The sequence below is a fragment of the Haliotis rufescens genome, unplaced genomic scaffold, assembly GCF_023055435.1.
Source record: "Haliotis rufescens isolate VD_foot unplaced genomic scaffold, xgHalRufe1.0.p SCAF_9, whole genome shotgun sequence".
Classification (NCBI taxonomy): domain Eukaryota; kingdom Metazoa; phylum Mollusca; class Gastropoda; order Lepetellida; family Haliotidae; genus Haliotis; species Haliotis rufescens.
The window spans coordinates 41,624,569-41,638,358 of NW_025964383.1; the positions used below are offsets into that span (position 1 = coordinate 41,624,569).

Below are 13,790 nucleotides of genomic sequence, written 5' to 3' on the forward strand. Positions count from 1 at the left end.
GGGAGTATCACTATATCACCATGATTATCACCTGGACTGTGCTCACCACAACATCACCACCATATCATCACCATGATTATCGCCTGGACTGTGCTCACCAAATCATCACGACAATATCATCACCATGATTGTCACCTGGACTGTCCTCACCACAATATCACCACCACATCATCACCATGATTATCACCTGGACTGTCCTCACCACAATATCACCACCATATCATTACAAGATTATCACCTGGACTGTCCTCACCACAATATCACCACCACATCATCACCATGATTATCACCTGGACTGTGCTCACCACAATATCACCACCATATCATCACCATGATTATCACCTGGACTGTCCTCACCACAATATCACCACCACATCATCACCATGATTATCACGTGGACTGTCCTCACCACATTATCACCACCATATCATCACCATGATTATCACGTGGACTGTCCTCACCACATTATCACCACCATATCATTACAAGATTATCACCTGGACTGTGCTCACCACAATATCACCACCATATCATCACCATGATTATCACCTGGACTGTCCTCGCCACAATATCACCACCATATCATCACCAAGATTGCCACCTGGACTGTGCTCACCACATTATCACCACCATATCATTACAAGATTATCACCTGGACTGTGCTCACCACAATATCACCACCATATCATCACCATGATTATCACCTGGACTGTCCTCACCACAATATCACCACCACATCATCACCATGATTATCACGTGGACTGTCCTCACCACAATATCACCACCATATCATCACCATGATTAACACCTGGACTGTCCTCACCACAATATCACCACCATATCATCACCATGATTATCACCTGGACTGTCCTCACCACATTATCACCACCATATCATCACCATGATTATCACCTGGACTGTCCTCACCACAATATCACCACCATATCATCACCATGATTATCACGTGGACTGTCCTCACCACAATATCACCACCATATCATCACCATGATTATCACGTGGACTGTCCTCGCCACAATATCACCACCATATCATCACCATGATTATCACGTGGACTGTCCTCGCCACAATATCACCACCATATCATCACCAAGATTGCCACCTGGACTCTCACCACCACCAAATCATCACCACCACTATCACCAAAACTATCACCTCCACCACATCATCAACACGACTGTCACCACTAACACGATGACCTCGACTCCTACCATCACCATCATCACCTCAACCGCCACAACCACCAACAACATCACCACCACCACCATCATCGCCACGACCACCACAATCACCACCACCACCACCACCATCGCCAACACCGAGAGCATCATCATCATCACCACCACCACAATCACCAACAACATCACCACCACCACCACCATCGCCAACACCGAGAGCATCAACAACATCACAACTACCACCATCACCATCAGCATCGCCACCATCTTCACAACCATCAGCATCTTCACTCTCATCACAACGCCCATAATTTCCACGACGCCCCGGTATTTGACACCTTCATTGTCAGCTGCCAAAACCAAATAGCGCGTGAAACAGGTTGTAGTATGTAGTGTAATGCGTGTGGTATGTATGGCCCTTTATTGCGAATGTTGATACGGTACGTCTAGCTTCATGCATTAAGATAAGTCTTGTCCGGATTGTTTACAGACCGCACTCAAATAGACGGCATATGTCTGAACGAACACGTATGCATGATCTTCATACACACATGTGCAACATGTTGCCTGAACACTATCGACTTCTGTTTGTCAATCAAACAACAAATAAACAGCAGCACCTTTATACTTTTGAACAACATCTGTCGTCGTATTGTTATGATCAGTATATATTTACGTTTATGTCAAATGATTGTTGGTGGCAGTACATTAATCAGAATGTCGTCTGCTTTTCTGGCTAGGTTTTTAATCATTGGATAATTGAGTAATTTTAGTTCACTCAATGGATATAATGCTTTCAATCTACATTCATTCTATGACTGTTCCCAGTGGAGATAACTTTTTTCTATTCTGAGGTTATTCCTTATTCACCCCATGGGTCAAATTATGTCCATTTTAGGGTCTTCATGTGTTACAAATGTACAACTTACTCGCCTTCCTTTACGGAGATGAACTTACAGTATAGCAGCTCAAACGTCATCATGTTCCGACCATGTCTTTGTAAACCTTGACTGAACTTTTAGTTTTCCAAAAGGGTTAAACATTATAACATGATACATACATATCACTTAAACCCTTTAGCGAAGTCGAGGGATACTATTTCAAACTTAGTCATTACCAAAATTCAAAATCAATAGTTATTCCCACAAGTGAAATTCCATACATCTTGCTGAACGAATTCGCCAGTCTTCCAATTACGCCTCTTGTATTTCGCTTTTACATCAACACACGAGGGATGTGTGTTTAATATGTGAAGCTCAATAATTGCGTTTCAGAGCGACCATCCTCTTGGCATTTACACACATATTCTGAGTGTAGATTGGGTAATACAGCATGGAAAGCCTGCCTTACAGTGATCATTGTAACAACGAAATAAGAACATTTGCAAAGAGTGCAATTTCATGCTTGACGAATTCTTATCTTTTCTCACTTGATTTTGCCATGTTTGGCATTTCAGCGTGTGTGTGTGATCGAGATTCTGAAATGCAGATAATCCAAGTTTACCTCTGACTTTATCTTAATGGCTATGTTTTGGACAGGAAACCTTTTCAAATCCAATATATGACACTGCGTAAACTGCCTCAACGTGACGTTGACGTCAACGTGTTTTCCCCGTTGTGATTCAAAGGTGGCCCTTTTCACGTCCCGGCTTATTACCAATATCATCATAACGGAGTAGCTGCCAAGATGGCCAGATGTAAAAGAGCATGTCACAGCAACCTTTTTGTCGATAACTTATTTATCAACGCCGGCTGCATCTCTCACATGAGAGCGGTGTTTGGATGCCCGTCGCTTTGTATTGTATATTTGTGGCATCACTTGTGAATTACATCTGTCTAGATAAATCAGTTACAAACAGATCTGTGACGAATAAATTAACAATTGTTTCTTCGGGGGTGTAGTAGATCACTTGAGTCATTTATAGATAGGTGTAGACCCGTGAAGACCCGGGTTAGAATTGGTCTTCAGCACCCATGCTTGCCGTAAAAGGCGACTATGCTTGTTGTACTAACGGGATCGGATGGTCAGGCTCGCTCACTTGGTTGATGCTTGTCATCCCTATTGCGTGGATCGATGCTCATGATGTCAATCACTGGATTGTCTGGTCGACCTGGATTATTTACATTTAGCTGGAATATTGCTGAGTGCGGCGTTAAACAAAAACAAACAAACAAACAAAGATAGGTCTAATGTTCGTATCATGGCTATTGCATGTGAGGTCTTTGGAAACAAATTCAAACTGTGTGATATATATTGATCCTTGATCATTAGACGTTTAACATAAGGGTCCGGGCAAAACAAAGTATACACCCATGTTATATTGTAGCTTAAACTGAATCAAACAGGAAATTTGATTCGATGGTGATGTATTTCATAGGGGTGTCATACTTGCGTTCTGGACCGTCTGCAGTGTTTCGGCGACTATTTTCAACCAAGTAACGTATTGAAAATGTTTGTACGCTTTTGGTCCAATCACATTTCCAAGTGTACACTTTCTATTGCCCGGCAGTTTAATTATATTTAACAGTTGACATAGTGGAAGTAGATCTCATCTCGGTGTGTAAGCTGGGGTGGGTAAACCTGCAATGACACGTCCCGAAGTTAGTTCAGATTATATCAACAGTGCTGTGTTGTTCAATGGAGATTCTCAGTCCTGCGAAGCTTACTCGACCACGAGCAGCTATCCTGTTTTCACAACGCTTGTGTCAGTTACATATACCGAAACGCTTTGAAACCTCATAGTGGAATTGGAATCTTGATAAGTTGAAAGTAACTGGAAGCGTATGCAGTGGTGCATGCCTTTAGGCCTCACTGTCACACACCATTATTTTGTTTTCAAGCAGTTCTCTGAAACGTATTTTTTAAATTCAACTATGCTCTTTATTTTATGTCAGTATATCACCAATCTCTAAAGTACCCTTAATGATGTCCGGTAGACTGTTTCAAAGTATTTACCCTTTTCTAACATACATATTTCTAAAATCTAGGTGGTCAGTATATCACCAATCTCTAAAGTACCCTTAATGATGTCCGGTAGACTGTTTCAAAGTATTTACCCTTTTCTAACATACATATTTCTAAAATCTAGGAGGTCAGTATATCACCAATCTCTTAAGTACCCTTAATGATGTCCGGTAGACTGTTTCAAAGTATTTACCCTTTTCTAACATACATATTTCTAAAATCTAGGTGGTCAGTATATCACCAATCTCTAAAGTACCCTTAATGATGTCCGGTAGACTGTTTCAAAGTATTTACCCTTTTCTAACATACATATTTCTAAAATCTAGGTGGTTGAATAAACATTTCCTATTGAACGAGGAAGGCAGTTAGTGTCCATTATGTTGCGCCAGGCTCACATATTACTGACCAAGCCAATACACTGGGAAGCCAATAATGTTGCATACGATTAATTTCCTCAATTTGTTGTGACAACCTACATTGCTATATCACGAAAAGAGGTAACAATGCGGTGACGTTAGCTTAAAGAATGTTACCACGCTACACTCATTCACTTTTGCCCTAAGCAATAAGAGACCTATCGTAAAATAAGAACGCATTCACATTCGCTGGATATTTAACGCCCGATTGTTTAATGTGTCGTTAATTATGTTAAAAGGATTTCCGATACACCGCAGTTGCGCAGTGATTACAACGCATGTATGTGTGTGTGTGTGTGTGTGTGTGTGTGTGTGTGTGTGTGTGTGTGTGTGTGTGTGTGTGTGTGTGTGTGTGTGTGTGTGTGCGTGCGTGTGTGTGTGTGTGTGTGTCCTGATAATATATGATATGACACTAATACAAGGATTGTTGAATGACGATCACAAATGTTTTGGTAAAACAAACGCATGTGTATACTGTCAGAATATAAATGACACTTATTCTATAATTAAAATCCTTGCTTTCATGAGAAGTTTGTTTGTATAAAAACTGAAGTATGATATGTATCTCAAGAAATGCACTATTTGTTTACTTTAAACAATCCATCCTTTGTAAACAGGTCTTGTATGTGTGACGATACGAATGTGTATATATTTCTGTTGAGGTTAATAGTTTCAATGACTGGTATATTGCGAACAGAAACGAAAAGATAGTCACATTATTGTCTGTTATAAATGAACAATCACAACACAAAATAATAGGTTATTATGTTTCTCAGAATATGAAAGGGAGAATATGAAATATGGACTCAATTTAAGAATTGTTGCAGCCATATTTGGGAGAACCTAGGAACGGGGGAGGAGAACCAAGATCTAGAACATTTTTTCCACGTCGCCATCCAACCTTTTCACAAACAACAAGCACTGCAAATCATGTATCATTGTAATCATTTTAGAAGAACGTGACTCAAAGCCTTTTTCTTTTCTTTGAAGGCTGTAGTGTGTTGGTGTGTAATTGGTTGAAGATGATCGGCATACGTTTTTGGGTTTATCTTTTGTGTCATTAAAATTTTGCTTGATTTTTACATTCAAATTCTGCCTAGAATGTGATGTAATTTCTGGTTATTATATTCTGCCTAGAATGGGATGAAACGTCTGGTTATTATATTCCATGATAAATATGAGCAGCAGCTTAGAAGGGAAAGAGCAACTTTTCTAGGCCGACATAGTTCTTCAACATTTAATGTTTGAACATGTGCAAGTCTTTGACCCAAGAATAGCTTCGCAGGAGATGTAGTTGAAAAGACTGACGGATTACTCATATTAAATCTGCTGTTATAGATATAGATACAGATTATTCATGAAGTTATCCGCTTGGAAGTGCAAAAAAACATAAGGCTGTGTTGTTAGCCATCTGATAAGTTTGCCGTGTATTTAACATTTGCAATTTCCCGCGGGACAAACAGGGCCCCAACCTTACCTCGTCCATTAATCCCAATACGCGTGAAAATGACTTCAAGTTGCACTTGTCTGTTTTGGCAAGTGGTTTCGTGAGTGTACAGTTAGGTTATTGATCGATATGTATCACTGTATTATCATAACAGTTCTTATTAGCGTTTAGTTATCGATAATCTTCAGTGAGTTTTAATTTACTTGAGTATACATCCATACACACGCCATCAGCACTGCAATCAAACAAACCGATGCTGCCTCTGTATCATCTCGTAGCAAGGCTAGTTACACATTGCAGTCAACATACATAATATGATTATATAAAGTCCCAGCGTGATACACCATGAATTGTGGGCTAAATGGATTCAGTTTGGTATGTGAAGCACCAACAAGGGACTTGGATCTGAGTGTCGATAATTTGTCCTCACGCAGCCGAGTTGGTGGTGATAAACGACCCAGGGCCTAAGTGGGCTACCGACAATAGTCATAATACAATAACGCTATAACTTGCATTTATATATATATATATATGTGTGTGTGTGTGTGTGTGTGTGTGTGTGTGTGTGTGTGTTTGTGTGTGTGTGTAAGACTATTAGTTTATATTCCCTTATATGTCATATATTTCATACCTAGAATCACACACAAGTGTACATGTAAGATTATTAGTTTATATTCCCTTGTATGCCATATATTTCATGCCTAGAATCACACACATGTGTACATGTAAGATTATTAGTTTATATTCACTTGTATGTCATATATTTCATGCCTAGAATCACACACATGTGTACATGTAAGATTATTAGTTTATATTCATGTGTATGTGATATATTTCATGCCTAGAATCACACACATGTGTACATGTAAGATTATTAGTTTATATTCATGTGTATGTGATATATTTCATGCCTAGAATCACACACATGTGTACATGTAAGATTATTAGTTTATATTCATGTGTATGTGATATATTTCATGCCTAGGATCACACACATGTGTACATGTAAGATTATTAGTTTATATTCATGTGTATGTGATATATTTCATGCCTAGAATCACACACATGTGTACATGTAAGATTATTAGTTTATATTCCCTTGTATGTCATATATTTCATGCCTAGAATCACACACATGTGTACATGTAAGATTATTAGTTTATATTCCCTTGTATGTCATATATTTCATGCCTAGAATCACACACATGTGTACATGTAAGATTATTAGTTTATATTCCCTTGTATGTCATATATTTCATGCCTAGAATCACACACATGTGTACATGTAAGATTATTAGTTTATATTCCCTTGTATGTCATATATTTCATGCCTAGAATCACACACATGTGTACATGTAAGATTATTAGTTTATATTCCCTTGTATGTCATATATTTCATGCCTAGAATCACACATATGTGTACATGTAAGATTATTAGTGTATATTCCCTTGTATGTCAGATACTAGTAATTCATGCATAGAATCACCCATATGTGTATACATATGATTAGAAATTTATATTCCCTTATAACTAATATATTTCAACCACAAAGTCACACATACGTGTTTTTTAATAATACTTTTCCATAACATTCTCTGGATTATCATACATAGCATGTTTAGAGCGCAACACAGTGTAATGTTCATATTACGAATACAGTAAAAGAACGTCAGCACAATATTCCTTTACAATCTTGACGAAATAAAGGATTGCGTCAAATAGTGTGGTTGTCATGACCGACCCCAGGGTTGAATAATGATATCAATGACGAGAACCTATCCTCCCGATGTGTGTTCGTTATGTTCGAGTGAAGGTGTTCTCTTGTATGTACAGATCTCGTCTTGTTCAAATGCAAAATGTTCGCAAATGGTATACCAGGCCAGGGTAGCAGGCGTATTTGAGTAAAGGTGTGTTTGCAGGAATTGAAGGTGCATGTGTTCAATGCATGTGTGTTCATGTCCAGGTGTGCCCGAGGGAGTGTTTGAATGATGTGTTCGAGTACAGGTGTTTATGACGAAACGCAAGGGTGTGCGTATGCAAGTGTTTTCAAGAGCAAATGTTTTCGTGGGTGCGAATTGGGACCTGTTTATGAATGCATGTATTGTTACATAAGTAGATAACTGTAGTCTGTGGTTGATCTATCCTAAATATGCTTGAGTATCACTGAATTGATTGATTTGTAATGTCACCTCCTTCCAAGTAAAGAAAAGCAATAAATAATTTCATGGGAAGTTACAGACAGTTGTCCAGCGACGTAGAACGCTCTGTCTGAGTATTCAGAAATGCCGGCACACTATAACCAAGCACTTTAGACGTTACCAACATTCCTAGTGACAAACTATCCACAAACACGAAACTCAAACATTCCTCCAAATATTTTATTTTCGCCTCCAGTGCTTTATGTTGAAATCAATAAGTGTAGAGAAAATAAAGATCACATATAAGAGCTCACCCTCCTTGCAAAGATCACACTTTTGCAACATGGCGTATATAGTACAGTCACTGCAGCTCACCTACAAAACTAATTATCACCAACTTCAAAGGCAAATATCTGAACAGCCTAACAACTGTTTTATGACGTAATTTCAATCTGTAATTATGAGCGCGTATTTCGTTCTAGGATTCCAGAGAACGTTCAACATCGACCGCATAGAAACACGCGTCAGTGAAAATCAATGGCAATGACGTGTGTTTTAGTTGAAATATACCTCGACGTCCTTGTATAATAACTAATTCTTGTCAATCTGTCAGTACGCCGTATTGATTTTGGGTAATCTAGGCCCATCGTCAATACTTCGAGGGTTTATGTACACTGCATTCCTCCATCACCCATGAATAAATATGGCCACGGCATGGTTCCGGCGAGGGAGAAACCTGCGAGCTCTTCGACCAGTGCGACCTTACTTTAATCGACAATATTTCTTCAGAAACATCTGCAATAGACTCCTCTTCTCCTCAGTATCAAATACGTTCGCCCAATTTGCATATATTGAGAATTCCGTGTGGGCTAAATTGTCTCGTTTCATTTCTAGTTAGAACATAGACAAACGTCACTACCACACCGCATGACGGCCGTATGTATTCAAAGAATTTAGGGGGAACGTGCCTTTCGAGGTGTTATGAAGGTGATCTGGATAACTTCAATCATTTGGTCTTTGGAAATAAGTACCCCTCAGGCTTGTATGATATCTCTTGTCAGATAATTAATGATACATCCTTACATGACTATAATGGTGTATTCATGGTTTACATATTGCACAGACCGCCTACGTGGTCTAGTGGTAGAGCGTCCGCCCGGAGAGCGGAAGATCCAGGGTTGATCCCCGGCCGCGTCATACCAAAAGACGTTATAAGATGGTACTTGTTGTTATCCTGTTTGGCGCTACGCATTAAGGGGCTAAAACAAGGACTGGTCGGCTCGGAGTCATGTTAAACTGCGGCATGGTATCTCAGTGGGCTAGCACTATAAATCGGCATCAGTCCGGACAAGTACAACCAGCCACACACAAAAACACGTGCATGCACGTCGCTATATAAGTGCAATAATCTTGGATCACCTCAACTCACCTACATATTACACATATTTTTAGTTATTCCTAAATAAGAAAATAACACATCCAATATGGCCGCTGGGGAAACTTGGATATCTCCAAACAGCTGTCCTTGCAAATGTTTAGACGAACAATATGCTATCATATATTGTCACATAAACCGTTGGTTCACGTGATCAATGGAAGTAAGTTAGAGCAAAATCAAGAGGAATATCATTACAAAATGCATTCTGTATGCATATGGCGTAGAAGACATTCCCGCCACTTCGAAATCTTTAGCTTTGAACTTTTTTATCTTGTAGGTAGCGGTAAGGCATAACTGCAATATTCTACTGCAAAATATTTGATTACAAAAGGCAGGGCTTCGGAATGTCAATCTGGAGTAGGCAATAAAAAGGGAATCTAACGACATGAACAAACTGCATACCACAGGGAAGCTCTGGATAAGATGAATTGAACTAATATATATGTCCCAATGCGGATTCATTACCAATTACCTGCACAATGGGCATAAAAAAATGCATTCCTGCAAAAAAGATATTCCGACCTCTTTATTTTAACGATCAAAACAGACAACCCATATATTAGCATGGTAGTGGATTTACAATTATCTTGCATTATCACACGATATGGTTGAAATACTGCCGATGTGACGTTAAATATTAACTCACTTTACTTAACTCTTGCATTATCGTTCTGGGAAACTGCCTAGGTGTCAGCTGAGTGATTTGTACTGGAATTGAAGTTTATCACAAGTTAAACCATATACTGGTTTTCCATACGATATAAATTCATGATCACCACGCAAATATTCGAGGCATTCACTATTAACTTCGAATAAGTTATAGAAACGCATGTGCGTGGAATTTGAGGTACCATGTTGTTTCCTTAACAAACAACATATTTCTGTCGCGGAATTGAAAAATTCGTTTGGGGGTAAAAAGTTAAATGCCCCTGTGTGAAAAGGTGCAGAGGGGGAGTTGTTGGGCTGTTGATAGGTGTCATATTTTCTATCCGACAAATCATTCTGCTTTATATTCACGTTCCAATGCAAAAAATAACAGGTTCAACGCCATATTTGTACAGCGGAAAATTAACAGTGTCGTTGGTAAAACAAAAAGAAATCCAAGAGAGATGGTATCAGATGGACCTAAACGTGTTGTTGAAGGTCTATACACTATCTATCTTGAGTATTTGCAGTGACATGGTGTTCACGTCTAGCTCAGTTATGACACATGATTTTGGACCTCAAGGAAAGCTTAGTATTGTCTTTTTGTCATATGTACACCAATAAATACTGTCAGGCTCATGCTGTCAGTTCTACTGTATCATGAAAGTATACTTCATAGCACCTGACATAACAAGGTCTTCATCTTGTAGGAAACATAAATAGATGTTCTGTCTGTCCTAGGTCCTGCTGAATAAATGTTCCGTTAATCTTAGGTCTTGTTGAATATATATTGTTTCTATCCTAGGTCTCGTTGAATAATATTCTGTGTGTCCTAGGTTCTGCTGAATATATGTTCTGTTTATCCTTAGTACTGCTGAATATATGTTCTGTCTAACCTTGGTACTGCTGAATATATGTTCTGTCTGACCTAGATACTGCTGAATATATGTTCTGTCTGTCCTAGGTCCTGCTGAATATGTGTTCTGTCTGACCTAGGTACTGCTGAATATATGTTCTGTCTGTCTTAGGTACTGCTGAATATATGTTCTGTCTGTCCTAGGTCCTGCTGAATATGTGTTCTGTCTGACCTAGGTACTGCTGAATATATGTTCTGTCTGTCTTAGGTACTGCTGAATATATGTTCTGTCTGTCCTAGGTCCTGCTGAATATGTGTTCTGTCTGACCTAGGTACTGCTGAATATATGTTCTGTCTATCCTTGGTACTGCTGAATATATGTTCTGTCTGTCCTAGGTCCTGCTGAATATGTGTTCTGTCTGACCTAGGTACTGCAGAATATAGGTTCTGTCTATCCTTGGTACTGCTGAATATATGTTCTGTCTATCCTTGGTACTGCTGAATATATGTTCTGTCTATCCTTGGTACTGCTGAATATATGTTCTGTCTGTCCTAGGTCCTGCTGAATATGTGTTGTCTGACCTAGGTAATGCTGAATATATGTTCTGTCTGTCTTAGGTACTGCTGAATATATGTTCTGTCTGTCCTAGGTCCTGCTGAATATGTGTTCTGTCTGACCTAGGTACTGCTGAATATATGTTCTGTCTGTCTTAGGTACTGCTGAATATATGTTCTATCTGACCTAGGTACTGCTGAATATATGTTCTGTCTATCCTTGGTACTGCTGAATATATGTTCTGTCTGACCTAGGTACTGCTGAATATATGTTCTGTCTGTCTTAGGTACTGCTGAATATATGTTCTGTCTATCCTTGGTACTGCTGAATATATTTTCTGTCAGACCTAGGTACTGCTGAATACATGTTCTGGCTACCTTAGGTCATGTTAAATAAATGTTCTGTCTGCCCTTGCTGAATTGAATAAATGTTCTTTTTGTCCTTGTCCTCTTAAATAAATGTTCTGTCTCTGCTAGATGTTGCTGCATATATATATATTGTCCATCCTAGATACAACTGAATATATGTTCCACTGATCCTGGCGTGTAGTTTCCTCCGATGTGAAATATAGGCAGTAATCGGAGAACCTTTTTGCGACGTTACTGGTCTGTTATTTTTACGGTTAACCTTGCAAATACAATACATCACGTTGTATATGGGCTTCAAAACACAACGTAACATGCACAACCAAATTAGAAAAAAGCACCGTCTTGCTTGGAAACGAATGATGAATGTTAGATATGAGCCATAGGCACAATAAAAAGATATACATTGATCATATAGAATGCGTAAACTGATGGTGCTGCCAAACTGGTTCCCAAAGCTGTATATATTCGTTATACAGTGTCAGATGCTTGCTTAGTTGTACTGCTAGAATAACTTTAACATATAGTAATCCATAATAATTGTATTACCATTGTGATGACGTTATGGCGTTCTTGTTGCAAATTATTCTGAGCAAGAAATTCGATGGTCATTCTGACAGTGAATTTGATCAGGTAAATCTGATGCAACGTTTGACCATTTTTGAGTAGTATAGGAAAATTGAACATCAACCGTAACCTGGTTAAAGTCGGAGAAATCACGAGAAATCTGCCCTTCGTCCTCCAGAATAAGCGACCTGTATTTTCTGGCCCCGCTGCATAAACGTTCTGTTTGCCCTAGGCCTTCGGGGCTCGTTGATTCGTCTTCCGGTATCAACAGCATCTCATGGTTTTCGCCATTACATTACAGTATATATATGTCCACAGCTGTTGACTACTAGGAACGATTTCAAGTACAGGCTCAGCAAAATCATTGTGGGAAGTTGAAACAAGAACACATTGATGAAATAGTATGACATTCCTGTATGTGCCAGACAGTTAGTCATCTTTAAGATGGTGCTCACCGGTATTATTAAAACCCCACGAGAAGATTATCACTACACTAGGCATTGAAGAAAAGACAATGTTGTTACAAATAACGAAACATTACCTCTAAAACATGAACCCATTACCATAAAATTGTTTTCTTGATGATTTAAACGCCATATTTACCAATGGTCAAATGTACAACAATAAATGAATTACATACGTAATAAGGCACATTCTTTGGAAGAAATATTATCTGTGCATAGCATATCTGAAAATGTTATTCTTTCCAATCGGAGGGAGTATATATATTTAGAGAGTAGACAGCTTCACAAAAGTAGTACCATCACTGTCGTTTTCGCCAGCAAGAAAAGAACAGTCGACAATCCCCAATCAGGTGCAATACAGATGGCTTCCGAGAAAAGACATTTTTTGTAGATAAATCCTGGCATTGACAGACACCTGTGCAAGGGGTTGCAGCATTGCGTGGCCGTCACACATGACTGCCACAACGTGACACAGCATTGTTTCCTGGTGCTACATTCGAGTCTGCCAATGCAGTTGTAGTCATGTTTACAGGTTTTGTCTACGGAACTCTTGAGACAACGGTAATCCGCTCCCGAATGTAACTGGACGCATCTTTTACTGCAGCACTCACTGTCAACGGAACACTTCTCGTTTGAAACAGTGCATGTTACCTCGATTGCTGCAATATAAAGTTCAAAATTACAATCGCTGTTGCCAGTGCATATCAATCACCATCACCATTGGTATCAAGTGCGGA

At 39.1% G+C, this 13,790-nt stretch overlaps 1 protein-coding gene across 7 annotated transcripts in view; it reads right to left on the reverse strand.

Moving 5' to 3' along the window:
* Nucleotides 1-13,790, reverse strand: part of LOC124111080 — a 78,026-nt gene that overhangs the window by 9,179 nt on the left and 55,057 nt on the right. For 5 of the 7 annotated variants that reach the window (XM_046470648.2, XM_046470650.2, XM_046470653.2 and 2 more), the window contains one exon: nt 9,468-13,712. The exons of 1 other annotated variant lie outside the window; for it this stretch is intronic. In XM_046470648.2, coding sequence (XP_046326604.2) covers nt 13,336-13,712 — 377 coding nt within the window. In that variant the 3' untranslated portion in view covers nt 9,468-13,335. Of the gene's footprint in view, nt 1-9,467; nt 13,713-13,790 lie in introns of those variants that run through there. One more of the 7 variants, XR_006857380.2, reaches the window with a different exon arrangement.